Source organism: Eleginops maclovinus, chromosome 9, assembly GCF_036324505.1.
Source record: "Eleginops maclovinus isolate JMC-PN-2008 ecotype Puerto Natales chromosome 9, JC_Emac_rtc_rv5, whole genome shotgun sequence".
Classification (NCBI taxonomy): domain Eukaryota; kingdom Metazoa; phylum Chordata; class Actinopteri; order Perciformes; family Eleginopidae; genus Eleginops; species Eleginops maclovinus.
This window is the reverse complement of record NC_086357.1, coordinates 7,201,188-7,222,001: the sequence shown is the minus strand read 5'-3', so window position 1 is coordinate 7,222,001 and position 20,814 is coordinate 7,201,188. Positions and strand designations below refer to the sequence as shown.

General features: G+C 40.2%; 1 protein-coding gene across 2 annotated transcripts; it reads left to right on the top strand.

The window, feature by feature from the left end:
* The first annotated feature begins 16,355 nt into the window (after positions 1-16,355).
* On the top strand, positions 16,356-19,911 carry LOC134869213 (zinc finger BED domain-containing protein 4-like). 2 transcript variants are annotated; one of them, XM_063890687.1, is made up of 3 exons: positions 16,356-17,739; positions 17,885-18,001; positions 18,244-19,911. In XM_063890687.1, exons 1-3 carry the CDS (start codon positions 17,622-17,624, stop codon positions 18,987-18,989), a joined length of 981 nt encoding a protein of 326 aa, XP_063746757.1. In that variant the 5' UTR covers positions 16,356-17,621; the 3' UTR covers positions 18,990-19,911. The 2 variants fall into 2 exon arrangements, with proteins under 2 accessions (XP_063746757.1, XP_063746756.1); XM_063890686.1 differs by having other exon boundaries at positions 17,885-19,911.
* The last annotated feature ends 903 nt before the right edge of the window (positions 19,912-20,814 follow it).

Sequence of the window (20,814 nt, the reverse complement as noted above, 5' to 3'; positions counted from 1 at the left end):
GAAAATGTATGGATTTATTTGAAGAAGGCTGTCCATGCACGGAGGCCAAGAAACCTGACTGAACTGGAGACGTTTTGTGTGGAAGAATGGGCCAAAATACCACCTGCCAGGCTTAAGGGACTTGTCTGTGGCTACAGGAGGCGTCTACAGGCCGTTATTGCAGCAAAAGGAGGCAATACTAAATATTAATGGAATTATTTCTTAGGGGTGCCCAAATTTATGCACATGCCTATTTTTGTTTGAATGCACATAAACATGTTTCTGTTTGACCAATAAAAGTTATTTCACTACTGAGATGTTTCTGTTACCATAAGGTATAACATATGTTAAAATGAAGTTGCTGCTTCAAAAGCTCAGCAAGTGACAAACTGATGCAGTGGTTTTCCTAAGGGGTGCCCAAACTTTTGCATACCACTGTATATATATGTATGTATATTATATATAGAATTCTGACAATAATTGTGATATTTTCATCTGAAATACTTTTGGCCTAGAAAAGAAGAATGCAACTTGAATCATTTCATTCATGACTAGAACACGTCTGAAATGTGATCAATACACATTCCTACTTATTATGGTTCTTACATCACAGTTCCTTGAATATTCAATGTTGTCCATGCATTGTTTCAAGGTGAGGGACTGGTCGGTCAGGCTCTGGACTATCGTTTTATCGTAGTCCGGGTACCGGGCGAGGACTGTTCCCTGGAAAATAAAAACACAGACAGCCGGGTTCATTAAGATGTCAGATTGTCAGGGGTGAGGTAGTAAGGTGGACCCAAGTGCAGTTAAAACAATCAAAAAGGGTCTTAACAAAAAGTCATGGCATGAGTGACTGATACTATCACTGTGACTAAACTGTGACCGACCTGATGAACAGATGATTAAGAGATGGTGATTCAAACATTAAAGTCTCAATTCATTTGCTTTGATTTGAGAAAAAAAAAGAGTACAGAAAAAGATTTAGTGTTAAACGATATTTTTAAAGAAACTCATGCTCAGGATGTGTGCCAAGCACTCTGTGTAGAAGTCAGCAGGAGAGGTAGTTAGTTAATGTTAGAGCATTGAGTTACATTGTGATGGGTTAAAGCTCTATTTTTTTATTGGCATGTTTATAACACCAAATACAAACTGTGAATTTCATCTTCAAGTTTGTTTAACTTGTTCCGTGACCTTATGGTGACTTATTTCTGTAAATCAAAAACAGGTGAACAGATTGAAACACACAAGGGAGGACACCAAAATAACTACTGTTTTCACAATAATTTATGGCTCCAAGATTGCTTTATCTCACCCAGTGATGATAAAAAACATCCTTTAGTCTGATCCCAGCGTACTCAAGTGTGTGAACTAGTTACAAGGAGTGGGACTTACGTTTTTGTACTCCCAGCTAGTCAGACAATTGGAGGAGCTGGGTGGATGGGACAGTTTGTGAACGAATCCATCTGGTGTTCTGGTGACTTTGCACGTAAGCTTTGGTGGAGTATCTGCTGCAGCTGTAAGCATCACTGCAAGAGCTGAATATGCGGGACAAAAAAAGTTGTTAAAAAACTAAATCCAGACATTTACACGTTAATCCCTTACTTACAAGAAGGTGTTCACCACTCCAAACCTGCTTATCAAAGCACATGTTAAAGAGTTTGAGTTTGTTTTATGATCAGATATAAATACTGATGCATGCTGCACATCAGTATAAATGAACAGTAACTAAACAGAGCTCAGTGAAGCGCAGAAGTGTAAGTGTAAGTGTAAGTAGATAAGCTTTGGTTTTTCAAAAATAAAATACTCTGTCGCTAAGACTTCAGATGAGTGGATCATAGAGTTGTCTCGCTATTTACACAGGATATTTATTAACATATGCACAACAAATACATACAAGCGGGAATTAACGTCTCCTCACAGCCTCCCTTCATCAATCTCTGTACAGTTTAAAGCTATTACATTACATTAAACTAAGTTCATGCACACTTTACCACTCAACAATAATGGCAGAGTAAATATCAGCATAACACAATGTGCTACGGTTGTTACATTGGAAACCCTTCTGCATTGAGGCTTGGGTGACATGAGTTGCTACATAAACTGGAAATATTTGGGCAGCGGTTAACTATCCAGTTTACAGATTAATGAGTCACATTGCTGCCCTGGTTGACATGACATGTTCCTAATACCACACCACGTACACACACACACACACACACACACACACACACACACACACACACACACACACACACACACACACACACACACACACACACACACACACACACACACACACACACACACACACACACACACACACACACACACACACACACACCTTTCTTTGAATAGATCATTTCTGGGCTTTTGAAATAGACCCAAATAAAGACGTTATTTCCTCCTTTTTTATGTTACAGCTACCAGATGCAAATTACTGTGCCTTTTTAAAGATGAATATTAACATTTGGGTCAAATATTATGCAAAATGCACTCACTAACCAACCAGTTGTGAGAGACACACACAGGGTAGAAAGTTGATTACGGGCATAGACACTGTTTGAAGCAACTGTTGACTTTTTTTGTTATTTTTTAAACATGACCACAAAGACTTCAACCCCCCCCCCCCCCCCCCTAAAAAATGTAAACAGAGAATGAAGACAACAAATGAACCATAAAGTCACTCAAAAAGCAGGTTTCTTATCACATATGTGCCAGGGGTTCATTCTGCACAAGTTTGGTGACAATCAAAACCTGGAGCCAGGGGTGTTTTTTGTGTGTGTGTGTGTGTGTGGGGGGGGGGGGTAGAATAAGTCAGTGAGAGCCCATTCCACATTTCCTCATCCTCTACCTCAAGCTGCCTTGCTTGACCTCAACTAACTTTGGAATTTCTGAAGTATGACGTGCACGCCTGTGACATTTCAAACAGCAATCTGTCCACATATAAACACCTGGCAAACTACTGAAGATAACACCTGGATGATCCATTAAGCAACTTAGAAAGTGAGGAGACTGATAGAGACACACATTCATGGATTGTTTGCTTCATTCATGCTTAGATTCCACTTTAACAAGATAATTTATTTAACTTTGGCGGCAAGTCTGTAGTTCTTGTGTGCTCAGCAGTAAACAAACACGTTGTAGCCTTCACCTCTATAGCCAAATAAGATTAATATGAAGTCTATTTAAGTGAGTCATGCTTGACTCTCGCTGCAACTGTCGTAATCTACAGAGGCGGGATGGATTTCACTTTTTTCACTTGTTGTGGGACTACTGAAACACACCACATCTCTTTACATACTGTACTCATACTCAAAGACCGTTAACGCTTAAGCACAAAGTGGGAAATGTATACTAATGTAGAGTAAGACCAATAAAAACCCTCCAAAACAAATATTGTTTGTTGTTTCTCCAATTGAAAGCATTCTATAATATTTATTAGAAGTTCCTTTTTGCAGTGAATCCATGGAAGTATGGATGATTATCATTGGATCACTTTGAAACAGTTATGCAGTGTATGATTTCTATGTGTATTTATAGACAGTGATGGGCAAGTTACTTCCAAAATGTAATATTACTTATTACTGTCTTTTTAAAGTAATAAGTTACATTACATTATTACTGTCTCTGAACTGTAATGGGTTAAACTACTTTTGCGTTACTTTGAGTTTCTTTCACCAGAATAACCGCAAAAGTATGGCTGAGCTGCAGGTTCGGAGAAAAGAAAAGAAAAAGACAGGAGTGCGCGCAGGCAGAAGCAACAGAAGGTAACTTTCTCTGGGTCTGCTGCTTGAACCCAGAGAAGTTAAGAGACTCGTGGCAGAGTGTTGAAGAAATGCAGCCTCTGTCCTCTGTGGAATCGCCAGCTTTTAGAAAGCTTGTCAGCTAAATCCCCGTTAACACACCAATGACAAGGTGAGCTAACGCGGCCATAGAGACTCGTTCATATACAGTAGGTTACAGGGCGGTGCAGAGGCTCCACTAACATGTTATTAATAACACACAGAGACGTCATGTTACCGGTATCACATATCATTCAGCCCATGGAGCATGAGTTTAATTTCTAGCTCTTTTCCTAATTTTCAGCATGTACTGCCAGAAAGATAGATAGCTTTAATTAATGAGCTGCAATAAACTACATTTTAGCATTTAAAGCCATACTTTTGCGGTTATTTTCCTCTTCTAAAGCACTAATATGTTGCTATTCTTAGAATCTTATACACAGACAAAGTGAAAAAGGAACAATCAAGTGACAATCCCTGACTGAGCAGAATTTCTCTCTGGTCCAGGCTGCAGGTGGAAAGTACCCACATTAGGCTACCACTCTGTTTCCAGGAATATTCAATTCATTTCAAAGAGTCTCTGATACACTTTCAATACTTTCTTTCAACGTTTCACCCACATAGCACCTGTTACAGTACATGTTAGACTGCCTATTTAGGTCTAATAAACATGTAATGTACACACCATCGAGAACATACGTCATCATGTTACTAAAATACAATATCGAGGCTTAAAATAAAGTATGAATTATGGAAATGACTCCTAAACAAATCAAAAAGCAAAGTTATTTTATACTGACAGTCTTGTACCATGTTTGGATTGTTTGGTTATTGAAGTTGCCCCTTGCAGGAAACACCCCGTTTAAGAAGATCGAGTTTTTCCCCTTTTTATTATTTACTTTATATATTTTCTGTATTATTACTATTTCTTGACTTTTACCCACCGACCACATGCGTTTTCTATTTTTTTCTTTTTACACAAAAAAGTTCAATGTCTTTCATTGTTTTGTTTTTATTTAGATTTTATTCATGCAGCTTAAATTATTTTGTTATTGTTTTTTTCAGATTAACATTTCATGACATTCCTGAAGTGTCATTAAACAATCGACTCATAAAGCAGTAGAGTTTGGTTTGACAGCTTTAGCGCTGTGATTTAAATGCGTAAAAACAAAATAAACTTACCGAGAAGCCATGATGTGGGGTTAGTTACTGGGAAGTTCATGTTCTCGTCGCAGATTTTTCAATTCTGTGTCTCCGCGGCTGCTTGAAATCTGGATCAATGAGATCGCTTCCGGAAATGAAATCTTTATAGACCCCGTGACGTAGAGAAATCGAAAGCGGAAGTGATGTATGGAAAGTTTGTATTACGTAATCAGTGGTGGAGATGCTACACTATAAATACTCGATCAAAGGTAAAAATCCTCTATTTACACTGGTACTTTAGTAAAAGTATTTCAATATGATCAGGAAAATGCACTTGAAATGTTAAGAAATGTTAACATTTTTAAAGAAAAGCAGCAAATATTCAGCAAAATAGTTTAAAAAGCATCTTATAAACGGTTCCTGAATATAATGTTGGGTAGTTTAATCTAGATCAAATTAAATATTTAACAGTTTATAATTGTTGTGTGTAAAACTCTATATTTATAAAGCAATTAAACTGTAACATAAATGTAGTGAAGTAAACAACAATTACCTCAAATTCTTAGTACAATACTTACTAAGTGAATGTAACTTCACCACTAATACTTTTTATAATTGTTTATTATCCTCTCCTTTTAATACTTAATTATTGCAATGCTTAGTTTAGTTTTTTATGCTGCTGTAACGAAAACATATTCCAATTTTTAATCAATAAAGTATATTTTATCTTATCTTTATCTTACTGTGTATAAACAATATCTTATAGATGGATAAAATCAACAAATCCTTTGGTTATCCCCATACTGTGAAAATACTCTACTACTAGTAAAAGTTAAGGCAATCATAACCTTTTTTAAGTAAAAAAGTATGTATGAATTTTCATGAAAATCAAGTATTAAAAGTAAAAGAGTGTGTGTTGCATTTTATTGCTGCTGTGCTCATTTTAACTCCTTTATACAAATTAGTTTGAGATTCTGTATCTGACAGCTTTAAGGTTAATTTTAACATAAAAATAAATTATATGCTATATAACATATGTATCAAAACAATTTAAAACGACTAAATAATTCTAAATAAGGTTAACCATTAGACTGGCTGTAGCCAGCTGGTCGGCGTGTTTAAGATAGCTACAGCCGTCATCATTCAAATTGTAATATTAGTACTGGATTATGAATATTAGTGAGACTGTACTGCAGCAGCATTGCATTTCCAGTGTAACATATACAACAAAATGTCCCCAGTTCTCTATGGTTACATCATTATTTGATCCTTTCGCTAAGTTTCAAAGCTTTGTCACCTGTCAAACTGTAGTCAAATGTTCGGTCAATCAATGCATTCCTCTATACTTGTTTAAAATTATCAGTCATCATCATTTGAACCGTTGGTAAAACCAAACACATGTTGTCGTAACTTTACCTTACCATACACTGTGATGTTATAACATGACAGTAAAATGTAACAGTGAATCTGATGTTTCACAGGTCATCTGAGTGATCTGATGCTCCTGAAGTTACTGTTGGGATGTTTCCTGAACAGACTCACCTCACACAGACCATCAGACCAAAGCAGCATCACCGTTAGGATAACATGATGACCCCTCCTTGGTATTATGCATTATGAGTACACAATTTATGTTTGTATGCCTGTCAATTACATGTTTTATTTTTAAGGAGATTGTTTGTCATTTGTAAATTTAGAGTGAATGAAGTTAAAAAGTACAACATACTAATATAATATAACAAAACTGGTCTGTCTAGCATCCTGACCGTATGTACTATATGTAACCCTTAAATACGGGTAGGCAACAATACACATTTAATGTATCTGGTTCACAGTATAACTTTATAACAATGTTACAGTAGAAACTGTACTATTTTAAAAGGCTTTCAACTAGATTATATGCAGCTTTGATAACATTTTCACACCATAAATATGCTTTTATCTTAACTTAAAATAAGAAATACAAAAAATAATAACACAAGGCCACCCATATGCATTTACCCTTCAGCCCTCCAGTAGGTGGCAGCAGATAACAATGAAAAAGTAAAAAAAAAAAACAAGGTTATAACAACATTTGCTAAAAAGAACTGAATAACTAAACTAATATCTACAGGTAAAACTCTTCAGATTAAATCAAAAAAATTGACTGCGGTCCTTACAATGGCCATGCCAAGGTCCAAGTAAGTAAGTAACCCGCAAGCTATCCAATTCCGAATCAGGACCAAGTCTATTGCCAGGTATACTATATGCCAAAGATAACAAAAATAAGTATTGTCAAGAAACTATTCAGCATTAAAAAAATAATAATAAAGAAAAGTGTTTACACAAAATGTAAGCATACAAAGAACTGTTAAATCAATCGAAGTTTATTTATATAGCCCAATATCAAACACGTTACATTTGTCTCAATGGACTTTAAAGTTTGCACAGAAAATGAAATACAACACCCTCTGTCCTTGGACCCTCATATCAGACAAGGAAAAACTTCCAAAGGAACCCCACACATAGTTAATGGGGGGAAATGGAAGACACTTTAGGGGAGAGCAACAGAGGAGGAATCTCTCCCCCAGGACTTACAGATGTGAAATAGATGTCATGTGTAAGTTCAATGGATAATACATTTACAACATAGGTTATCCAAATGCTGGAAAATGCATGCGTCTATAAATAAGACGATGAATCCAGGTGGATGTAAACAATTCTGTGGCAGCCATCAAAGAAGGAGTAAGGTGAGCATCAGGAAGGACAACAGCGACAGGCACAGCCCCAACTGGATCCAGGAGCAAAACTAGGGACTGAATCTAAGCAGCCCTAACTACAAGCTTTATCAAAAAGGAAGATCTTAAGTGCACCCTTAAAAATGGAAAGGGTGTCTGCCGCACAAACACAAACTAAAAGCTGATTCCACAAAAGAGTAACTTGATAGCAAAAGGCTCTGGCTCCCATTGTACTTTTAGAGAGTCTAAGAACAACCAATAACCCTGCCTTCTTGGAACACAATGCGCCTAGTGGGACAGTAGGATATAATGAGCTCTTTAAGATAGGGTGGTGCCTGCCCATTTAGGGCTTTGTAGACAAGAAGAATCATTTTAAATGATATCTGTGTTCTTTAGGGAGTCAGTAAAAGGCAGCCTAAACAGGAGTAATGTGGTCCCTTTTCCGTGCTTTAAAGATAAAACAATTTTAAAAAACTGAAACACTTGATTATATGGCAAACTACAGTGTATTATATTTGAAAGTGGAGGGCTATGCAGACATGTGCAAAAATGCAGTCAGAGATGAGCATGAACATGGCTCACAGTATTGAGAAAGAAAAAATAACAACATGTTGTTCATATGATGTGCATTAATGTAATGCATAATGTTTTTCTAGCCCTTAGATGCATAAGTGGGTCAAAAATGACCCGGTGAGGTTGTTTTCTTGAAATATCTTCGTAATGAAAAATTGTTATCATTTCATATTCCAGGTATTCCCCAAAAATCATGTTTTTGATATAATGCCATTTACATTTTTAACTTACCTTTTATACATTTTAAGAAATTGTAGTTTTTGTATTACTACCCCAAGCTTCCATAAGTGGGTCAAAAATGACCCGCATGCATTTTCTATGGAATCCAATGGGAACCTTTGATTCTCATCAACTGTGGCTGTCAGGAATACTTTAACTGTGGACCACACAGACTATATCAGAAGTGTCACCCCTCAGGAAGATTATTTTACACAGCCAGAGCTGATACGTGCAGTGTTAATTTCGTTGACGAAGACTATGACGAAAAATATTCGTCAACGAACCTTTTTCACGGACGGAAACTAAATAAAAACTAAATAAAAAGTCAGATATGATGACGAAGACTGTGACTAATATAACGGACACGTTAGTCAACGAATAAAAATAAGACGAACATATTAGGGAGGGACGAATGGAGAAGAGATCCCATCAGAATTACTTTTTTTGTGTGACAAGTTGGGAAGAAATCCAATCAAAAGTTAGTTGCCAACCGCCATAAAGAAGAAGAAGAAAAAGTCCAATCAGAGCGAGTCTCGTAGAAGCAGCCTTTTTGCAGCAGTCATTTCAAAGGGCGGCAAATGACTTAAAGAATTAGCCTAAAGAAATGTCAGAACTGGGAAGAAAAAGAAGAATTGATATCTGGTCACACTTTACTTATCATACTAATGAAAACAAGACCACCTGCCAGCCGTGTGGAGCCAAAATAACTGGAAAAAACACGACAAATTTGAAACGACATTTGCAGTCGGTGCATCCAGAGATACATGCGAAGGTAAGTGTAGGAGCCTAAATGCAGTTTGTTGGTGTTTTGATACACTCATGGGAGGAGTTTCCGGGGTTAATCTGGGTTCAGTCAGGAAATGCGAGAGTGGAGCCAAACAGTTTTTTGACCTCTCTCATTCTCTCTCGATCTTTGGATAAACTGTATAACTTTGTAAAAAGACATTATTTTCTGTGCTTATTTTTCTTGAATTGAAGTAAACGGTTGAATTTACCGAGTTGTCCTGTGGATTTTTTGGATTTGGATTACGACGAGGGAGATTGTTACGAGCGTCAAGCTAAGGCTTCATTCACTGGAAAGCTACATTAGTCAAAAAACTAGCTCTGCATGGATTAACGCTACTGGAATTTGGAACGGCTTGACTCGAAACGGATAACGAAAGAAGGAACTTTGCACTGACTTCACGGTGGTATTGAGAAGATAATTCAACAAACCGTAAGTTTTATCTGCCTTTGCTCTGCCGCGGATCGCTAATTGACGCTACTCTATGAGGACGGCAGTGAAGTGCATGCGCGTGCCGTGCCCGTCGTTCGGCTGAATGACGAAGTGGAACGGATTTCAAGCGTAACGCTCACTCTGCGGTGCTTCGACATTTTTACCAAGTAGGCTAAGTGTGGAAAATTCAGCTTGTTATGGATGAACAAGACAGTGGAAAACGAACAGTAAAAATGACTGAGAAGGCTGTAGAGGAACGCAAGGCTAGACAAATCCAAGCACGCAAATGCAAGCTGTCCCAGCTAACTAGCATGATAAAGCAAATTGAGCAATTAATGGAAGATGATGCAAATGTCGACACTGTAAAAAATAAATTGCGTGTTGACTTTAGTATTTTGCATCAAGAGTTGTCCAACCTAAATTCTGGTTTGCAACAATTCATGGATGAGGATGAATATGCTGATAATCAAAAGAATTGGTTTGATCCTAAAGATAAATCAATGGATGATTTCTTCTGGAAATGTGAGGAATGGATGAAAGAGGTCATGAAACGCTCAGTGCAGGCTGAAGAGTGTGATGAACAAGTAACACACACAGATAGGCCTACATCGTCAAAATCGACTACTAAACGTACAAGTAGACGCGGATCACTATTTGGAAGCGAGTGGTCAGCTTCTTCCTCAATCAGAATAAAGGCAGAAATGGAGCGTGCATCTTTAAATGCAAAGGCTGCTGCTTTAAGGGAGAAGTTGGCCATAGAAAAGGAAGAAGCAGATTGGCATGCAGAAAAGGGATACAGAGAAGCAGAGCACAAAAGAATAGAAGCCGCCATAAAGGCTAGAAAAGAAATGCATGAAATGCAGACTGCTCTTGCTGAGTCAGATGCAAAAATTGAAGTTTTGCAAAAATATGAATACACACAAGCAGGCACGAGCATCATTGACATTGATGAACAGGTTGGCGAAACAGAGGTAAAAACTACTTTTCAACTACCATTACAGCACGTCATAACTAACCCGACGTTAAACCCATTCTTCAGCCAGCAATGCCTCAAAGAGCCTCAACTGCAAAAGACATGGAACTCAATAGTGGACCTGGGCTTGATAGTCTATGCAAGGCCATCTCTCAGCAAGTCAATGTGACAGAGTATCTGGTGAAGAATCACAACGCTTCATTACTTCCCCATCTCACTATTCCAATATTCAAGGGTGACCCGCTTGAATATAAATCCTTTATCAGATCTATTGAACATGGAGTTGAAGGCCGCACTGGCGACAATCGTGATCGCCTACAATTTTTGCTGCAGTACACAAGTGGACAACCGCACGACTTAGTTAAGAGCTGCATCCACATGGAACCCTCAGCAGGTTATGCTAAAGCAAAACAAATGCTGAAGGAGTTTTTCGGCGACGACTACAAGATAGCAGAAGCTTACATAAAGGAGGCTTTGGATTGGCAGACAATTAAGCCAGAAGATGGCGCCTGCACTACAGTCCTTCGCATTATTCCTCACTGGATGCTCAAACACAATGACAGATATTAGCTACATGGAAGACTTGGATAACACAGCTAACATAAAGGCATTGGCTAACAAGCTTCCATACAGACTCAAAGAAACCTGGAGAAAGTCTGCCTGCGACCTACAAGAAAAAACAAAGAAAAGAGCGAAGTTCAAGGATTTCGTCAACTTTGTCAACAAGCAGGTTAGATATATGTTACACCCACTCTATGGAAACATAAAAGAAACCACCACAGGCATGAAAGACCCAGTCCGACCAAAACCACAATATGCCGAGACATTCAAACCCAAGAAGGTATTCACAACAGCCGTTGTTCCCGCCGGAATCGAAAACAAAGTCAAGATGGAAAACGACAAGCAAGCAACTTTAAAAACACAACCTGTCACAGTGGACGCAAACAGCAAGCCTTGTGTTTATTGCAAAGGAGAGCAACACAGCCTCACAGTCTGCAGAAAACTCAAGGGCAAGCCACACAAAGAGAAGATTGACTTCTTGAGACGCAAAGGTTTGTGTTTTGCATGTTTGAAACACGGTCACATGAGTAGCAGCTGCAAAGAGAAAGTTCAATGTGAAGAGTGCTCTCGACTGCATCCCACACTGCTGCACATGTACACTAAAGACTTGCAGGGAGAAACTGCAACAGAAAGTCGTGGACAACAATCTTTATCAAGTGCTCTTGTACAAATGACTGAAACTGTTGGCATCATTGGGGCCGGTAAGGAGGATTGTGTCCTTTCCATTATTCCAGTGTGTGTCAAGGCACAAAAAGGAACCAAGGCAGTGAGAACATATGCCTTTTTGGACCCAGGTAGCTCAGCTACTTTCGCTACAGAGTCACTGATAAACCAACTTAACATGAATGGACGCAATGTTAATATCTTGTTGCGTACTATGGGTAATGAATCTGTTGTGAACACATGCATTGTCACTGGACTGGAAATCAGTAGTCTGGATAGCAACCAGTTTATTGAACTTTCAGAGGTGTATTCACAAAAACACATCCCTGTAACCAAAGATAATATCCCCCGCCAAGAGGATGTTAACAGTTGGCCTCACCTAAAGGAGGTGAAACTTCCCACTATCAAAGCTGGGGTTGGATTACTCATTGGAGCAAATGTTCCCAAGGCGATGGAGCCACTACAAGTGGTCAACAGCGTGGACGATGGACCATACGCCGTGAGAACAATATTAGGCTGGACTGTAAATGGACCGCTCAGGGGTGGAAGTGGTACAATGGAGACAAACAGATTGACAGAAGTCTTTGCTAATCGAATCTCAGTAGCTAAGCTAGAAGAGCTCTGGCAACTGCAGTTCAAGCAGGACTTTCCCGATGCCGGACAAGACGAGGATATCGAAATGTCCAAGGATGATCACAAGTTCGTCAACACGGTGTGTCAATCCGCAAAACTTTCGGACGGTCATTACAGTGTGTGTCTTCCAGTGAGGAACAAGTCATTGTGTATGCCAAACAACAGATCAGTTGCAGCGCAACGGGCTTTGAACTTACGAAAAAGATTCTCTAAAGACACCAAGTTTTATGCGGAATACGTTGCATTCATGGATGACATACTCAAGAAAGGTCATGCTGTAAAGCTCGACAGTACAGAACAGGAGCCAACTGAAGGGCGGACATGGTATCTGCCTCATCATGGAGTCAGACATCCAGTCAAGCAAAAACTGCGCGTCGTCTTTGACTGTGGAGCAAGCTTTGGAGGGACATCGCTGAACCAACAGCTCCTGCAGGGACCGGACCTGACAAGCTCACTAGTGGGGGTCCTCATGAGGTTCCGACAAGAGACTGTGGCAGTTATGGCTGACGTGGAGGCCATGTTCTACCAGGTCAGGGTCAGCAATGAAGACACGGATCTCCTCAGGTTTCTCTGGTGGCCTGACGGGAACTATGAGCAGGAACTTGTTGAACACAAGATGTTGGTCCACATCTTTGGCGCAACATCATCGCCAAGTGTGGCAACCTTTGCGCTTCAGAAATGTGCAACAGATTTTGAGGAAGAATTCTGTCAGGAAGCTGCCAGAACAGTCAAGAAAAATTTCTACGTAGATGACTGTCTTAAGTCAACTACTGATGAAGACACAGCAATCACCCTTTGCGCCGACCTGAGGAACATGTTGGCAAAAGGTGGATTTCGACTGACAAAATGGTCAAGCAACAGCCGGAAGTTGCTCAACTCAATACCTGAAGAGGAAAAGGCTCAAGGGTTTCAAGATCTGGATTTGGACGAAGATAACTTGCCGATGGAGAGAGCATTAGGAATCCAGTGGTGTGCCGAATCAGATCGGTTCAAGTTCAAGATCAACCTCAAAGATCGACCACACACTAGGAGAGGCCTGCTTTCCCTCGTCAGTTCCATCTTTGATCCGTTGGGCTTTCTTGCTCCAGTGGTGCTGCCCGCAAAACGAATCCTGCAAGATTTATGCCGGCAGAAGTACAGCTGGGATGAAGAGCTGCCGGACAACGTCATTAAGAGCTGGAAAAAGTGGATTTCAGGTCTGCAACTGCTTGAGTACTTTGGAGTCGACAGATGCGTCAAGACAAAGCAGTTTGGTGCACCAGTTTTCGCTCAGCTACATCACTTCGCTGACGCGAGTGAAGACGCCTACGGAACAGCAAGCTACCTTCTGCTGCGCACTGCAGCTGGGGAAGCTCAATCCACCCTGATGATGGCAAAGGCAAGGGTCGCGCCCTTGAAGTCCCCAACCATACCAAGAATGGAACTGACTGCAGCCACAGTTGCAATCAAAATGGACAAGCTTCTGAAGAAAGAGCTTGAACTGGAACTTCACGACTCCATCTTTTGGACAGATAGCACGGCTGTGTTAAAGTACTTGAACAGTGAAAGCACAAGGTTCAAGACTTTTGTCGCTAATAGAATCTCAGCAATCCTGGAGCATTCTCAGACTTCGCAGTGGAGATACGTCAACACCACTCTGAATCCCGCTGATCATGTCTCGAGAGGACAGACTGTTGAAGCATTCCTGAAATGTGAAAGCTGGCTTTCAGGACCAAATTTCTTGCTTTGCTCACAAGATCAGTGGCCCAAGAATCCAGATCCTGGAATGCTGGACGTCAACGACCCAGAGGTCAAAAGAGTAGCTCAAGTACATGTCATTCAGGCTCAAGAGCCCAAAGATACAATGGACTATTGGATGACTCACTACTCATCCTGGACAAAGCTTAAACGTGCTGTTGCCTGGTTTCTGAAACTGAAAGACTTGCTCAAGGAACTGAAAGCAAAGAGAAAAGAACCAAACACTTTAAGTGGAGAAAGCAGAGTGAATCAGTTTAAGAAAACTTTTAAAGGAACACACCTAACCTGTGAAGGTTTGACTGAAGCAGAAAAAGAAATTGTGAAGTACTGTCAAAAGAAAAGTTTCAAAGAAGACTTGGCAACCCTGAAGAAGCATCAAAGGGTAAAGAAAGGCAGCTCACTTCATAAGCTGAATCCAGTACTTCAAGACGGAGTCATGAGAGTCGGCGGAAGGTTGAGCCGAGCAGCAATGCCGGATGATTCCAAACAGCAAGTCATCTTGCCAAAAGATTCGCACATCACAAGGCTGGTGCTGAGACATACTCATGAGATAACAGCTCACGCCGGAAGGAATCACATGTTAGCTCAACTGCGACAACGATTCTGGATCCCTGGAGCAAATGGAACCATCAGAAGGTTTTTGTCCAAGTGCATCACCTGTAAAAAATTACACGGAACTGCTGGCAAACAACTCATGGCGGATCTACCAAAATGCAGGGTCCTGCCCGACGATCCCCCATTCACAAGAGTCGGTGTCGACTACTTCGGCCCGTTCCTGGTGAAAAGAGGAAGAGGGCAAGTAAAGAGATACGGCGTCATCTTCACGTGTCTCGCCATACGAGCCGTACATCTAGAAGTTGCCTCTTCACTTGACACGGACGCGTGCCTCAACGCAATTAGAAGATTCCTTGCCAGAAGAGGCCAAGTCAAAGAGATGTACTCAGATAATGGCACCAACTTCCGGTCTGCCGACAGTGAGTTGAAGAAATCGATCCAAGAGTGGAACACTAAAAAGATCGCAAAACAGTTGCAACAGAAGGGCGTCCAATGGCACTTCAATCCTCCCGCAGGTTCTCACCACGGAGGAAGCTGGGAGCGGCTGATCCGCTCAGTGAGGAAGATTCTGAACATCACAGTGAAGGAACAACTTTTGGATGAAGAAGGTCTCCATACCTTGCTGTGTGAAGCTGAGGCTGTCATAAACAGCAGGCCCATCACAAAGTCATCTTCAGACCTCAATGATTTAGAGGCTTTAACACCCAACCACCTGGTGTTGCTCAAGATCAAACCTGAATTACCACCAGGGGTATTCAACAAGGACGACCAGTACGCTAATCGTAGATGGAGACAGGTCCAGTACCTCGCGGACGTGTTCTGGAAACGCTGGTGCAAGGAATACCTCATGCAGCTTCAAGAACGTCAACGATGGTTCACGCCTGGAAGAAACTTCTGCGTCGGTGATGTGGTGCTGATTGTAGACGACACTTCACCCAGAAATTCATGGCCACTTGGAAGAATTGTGGAAACCTTTCCCGACAAGAAAGGCCTGGTTCGTCAGGTGAAAGTCAAGACCAAGACCAATGAGCTTTGTCGTCCAATAACAAAGCTATGTCTTCTGCAAGAATCAGAGGATAATTGATGAACTGTTTTGAAAGACCCGTTTGGACAGGGTGATGAACAAGAATAAGATTTGTTTATATTGTTGTTCTTTAACTACAGTAAAAGTAACATAGCATGTAGGCTCCTTTAATTTAAGTTAAAAGTTTGAGTAATTGTCTTCAAGGGCATTGATTACAATTAGGGGCCGGTAATGTAGGAGCCTAAATGCAGTTTGTTGGTGTTTTGATACACTCATGGGAGGAGTTTCCGGGGTTAATCTGGGTTCAGTCAGGAAATGCGAGAGTGGAGCCAAACAGTTTTTTGACCTCTCTCATTCTCTCTCGATCTTTGGATAAACTGTATAACTTTGTAAAAAGACATTATTTTCTGTGCTTATTTTTCTTGAATTGAAGTAAACGGTTGAATTTACCGAGTTGTCCTGTGGATTTTTTGGATTTGGATTACGACGAGGGAGATTGTTACGAGCGTCAAGCTAAGGCTTCATTCACTGGAAAGCTACAGTAAGCATACACGTTATTTTATCACATAAACCACTGTGTTTGCGCTAAACTTGGAATAAAATAGAAGCTAAATTAAACCACCAGAATTCACGTGGATGTGTTGTTAGCTATTTTTTACAGTCTATGGTTGTTAGCCTAGAAGCTATCATGAGCTTCGGTTCGCTAGGCAAAACATAAAAAGTTTGTTTTGGGGCACTGATGGCAGTCAGGATTATCTCTAACTAGCCAGCTATAAGATAGTATTGTTCAGTCCATGTCTATAACATGCTTTAATTGCTACTTGGATAATTTCAGTGAATGTTTTTAAGGTAAGATGAACGATAAGATCATTAACCTTTACTGTGATGGAATAAAATAGAGGGGGGGGAAAAACAGAATTCATGTGGATGTCTTGTGAGCCTAGAAGCTAATATGCTTCGGTTCCTTCCGTTCGCTAGGCAAAACGTTAACATAAAAGGTTCGTTTTGAGGCACTGATGACAGTCAGGATTATCTCTAACTAGCCAGCTAATATTGTTCATTTCAAGTCTATAACATGCTTTAATTGCTACCTGGATAATTTCAGCGAATATTATTAAGGTAAAAGGTGAACTATAAGGTCATTAAGCGTTACTGTTCAGTGGGATGTTGGTTACTAACGGCATCGTTTACGAGCCCGCTAGTTTAACACAATCTCCGTGGAAACTAGACTTGATTACTTGATTCACAACTTGATTCTCCCTTTATTCTCCCTCACAGATACAGAAGACGTCTGATGACCATGGGCCAAGGGGAAATAAAGCTAGTGCTGCTAGTGCAAGTTCAACCCAGCAGCAGACTATCTCTACAGCTTTCCAAAGTTCTTCAAAGTACAAAATGGAATCAAAGGAGCAACAGACCAAGGAGCAGGCCATAGCCAGATGGATTGGACGCACAGGTTTACCACTCACAACAATTGAAGACGAGGACTTTGTGCAAATGATGGAGATAGTAGATAGGAGACTAGCAATTCCAAAGAAAACTAAAATTAGCAATTTGATTGAAACACAATATGAACATGAAAGACAAAAATTCAAACAGAGACTGGCTGCTGCCCGGAGAGTATCCATTGGCCTTGACTTGTGGACAAAAAAAGGACTGACCGCCTCATTCCTTGCTATTAGCGCATGCTACTTTTGTGTTGAACAAATCAAACCTGCACACATATTGTTGGCCCTTGAACAAGTAGCTCACCCACACACTGCACTGTCTATTAAGGCATGTGTGGACGAATGTATACAAGAGTGGGCCATACCGAAGGAGAAGATCCTGACGGTAATAACGGACAATGGAAGTAACATGGTGGCAGCCTTTAAAAACACCACAGCAGAAGAAACCAGCTCTGAGGCTGACTCCCCTGGGTCCGAAACCGCGATGGAAAGTGACTCTGAAATTGATGACCAGCGGTGAGCCATGTTTAGTTTATTATTTTACATTATAGTCAATTATCACATGAATGATGTCCCCCCTGCCACACACTACGTATATACAGACCCACACCAGACACTTTATTAGGTTTAGACTTATTTGGTTGTCTTTTCTTGTTATTAGGTACCATCATGTCGACATGGAAATGGCCCGGACGCCGTGCGTGGTGCATACCATACAACTTGTGGTCCACATGTTGCAGAAAGAAACAACTGTCAAAAGAGTCCTCGATAAAGCAAGGTCTGTGGTGAAGCTCTTTCGCAAGTCCTCAGTTGCAACACAGAGGCTACTAGACCAGTGTGGTGTCATTGTTGTAAATGACTGCCCCACACGCTGGTCAAGCACATTCAACATGGTCACACGACTCCTCACAGTCAAAGATACTGTCTGTCAAATCACAAATGACATGGGATGGGACAGTTTGCTTACTAGTGAGTGGCAAAAGCTTTCATCATTGCGTGACCTACTGCTTCCTTTTGCAGAACACACTAAAACCCTCCAGAGTGACACCACATCTATGTCCCTAGTGGTTCCTGCCCTCTTTGATCTGCTGAGCCACCTAGCTGACTTTGCAGAGAACAGCCGGTACAGAGACCTCGCCACTCTTGCAGAGAAAATGAGATCAAATCTGAACCTGCGTTTTGCTTGCCTCTTGGATCCAACCGATGAAAAGTTCTCACCACTTGCAGCAGCTGCCTGCTTTGTCAACCCAACTGTCTGTGAAATCCTTGTTAATGTTGATGTAGCTGATGGAAATATCCAGGAACTGCTGAAACAGGCAGAAGACTATGTGGTCAAATGCACTTTCCTCCCACACACAAGACAGGAGGACCACCAGTCTGACGATGATGCAGAAGAAGTCATTGAGGAACCAGAACCAGCGCCATCTTCAAAGCAGCCGGTGTTTAGGTTCCTCTCAAAATGCCGCACCACAAGACCTAAACAGAAAACCTCCACAACCAGCGTCAGGCAGCAGATCATTAAGTACAAGGAAGAACTTTCACATCCCATCACTGAGGACACAGGAACAGACTTCTGGCTGGAAAAGAGTGACAGTTTTTATCACAGTTTAAAACCTTTTGCTTTGGACTTGTTGGCTATGCCAGCTTCTCAAGCTTTTGCAGAGAGAGTATTCAGCATCACAGGTGACCTCACAAGAGGACGGCGCAACAGAGGAAGGGTCAGCTTGGAGCGAAGTGCTTTCCTTAAAATGAACAGAAACAAATAGAACTGTTGTATTCACTGCTATTTACAGCATTACAGCTGTAGCAGTATATGCACAACTTAGAGTTTCCGGTCTGGTATTTGTTTTGTTTTTTGTTTAATATGAGAGCAGAGAGATTTTTCTTGTTCCATGCAATAATGGCATTACAGCTGAGCATGTAATTCACTTGTCTTGAGTTGAGCTCCTTGATACTAGCTCATTGATACTACTTCGAATTATTAACAGAAGAATATTTTGTTTTGTGTGCAATGACATTTCAACCAATGCATATTTTCTTTTAGGCTACATATGTTTTGTTTTTCCTTTTCAAATCTAAGTGATTTTGCTCACAATGCACAGAGTAATAGTTGATGACTAAGAAGATGATGCTTAGTTACAGAGTTGTGTGCTTTTTAGTTTAATGTGATATTTACCTGTATTTTAAATGCTGAGACAGCACAGCAGGGTGTTTTTTTTTTTCATTTACTTGAACATTAAGGAGTATTACAGCCAATACATCTTTTATTCTACTTTTGAGAATTCTTGTTGATTTTGTAAGGCATTGTAGCCTAACAGTAATTTAAGTTATCTTGAGGTACAGTACGTGAACGTTATCAGTAGTGCATTTTCTGTATCTACCTTGTGCAATGGCATTACAACCAATAGTTGTATTATTATTTTTGAGAATTGCACTTTATTTATTTGTTTATTTTTTTTGAGTTAGGTGATTTATTCTTTCAAGATGAAAGACAATATTATTGAAATAGATGTCATATGCAATACATATCATTCAAGGAGAATGCATATCTTTTTCAGGGAGCATGTATATTTTTCAGGGAGAGCAGGCCTTATGCTAACTTTATTTGAGATTATCTTTTGTGAAAAAGCCATGGTCAGTGTTTTTGACATTAAAAGTAAAATAAAATACATGTTTTGTTCTGTTAAATCTCTGTCTGTATTGCATATTCAAACCTTAATACCATTCCAATTCTGGTGAAACATTTATTCAACGAAGTCCACGGTAGATTTAGTCGACTTATCTGCTATTAGGTGGTCTGCTAAAACTAGACTAAGACTAAAAGACTTAAGACTAGACTAAGACTAAAACTGATGATATTTAGTCGACTAAAACTAGACTAAGACTAAAAGATTTCAGATGACTAAAATATGACTAAAACTAAACGGTCTGTTATTCAAAAGACTAAGACTAAGACTAAATCAGAATTTACTGTCAAAATTAACACTGGATACGTGTAAGTATTATCTTCATATAATATTGTGTGTGTGTCTTTCATGACTGTTGTTATTATTATGTATCAACAAATTAGCCTACGTTATAACTAGCTAACACTAGCTAGCTAACTAAGATAGCTAACATTACTATATGTATTGTGTGTGCGTGTGTGTGTGTGTGTGTGTGTGTGTGTGTGTGTGTGTGTGTGTGTGTGTGTGAGTGTATTCATTTATATAGCTACATATTGATCTATTGAAAACATTACTGTTATGTTTCCTCATCCAAGGTGTCATGGCTGCTAGATACACAGCTGAAATGGTCCTACAGATGCTGGATGATGGAGAGGCAGTAACGGGGTTGGACTCCGCGTCTGAAATTTCTGATGATGAGGACCCAGACTATTGTCCAGGTGGCAGTGGCAGTCGTCCACCTGGAAATCCAACTGAACAGGATCAATCTGACTCAGAAGATTCCTCTTCTGTGTCTTCTGAAGAAGAAAGTGTCCAAATCATGTCCAACAGAATGAGTCGGAAGGGCTCTTACTGGAGCAAGTTACCTCCCACCCAGGGCAGAACACAGAGCCACAATATCTTCAGAAGTCGGTCAGGGCCTGCA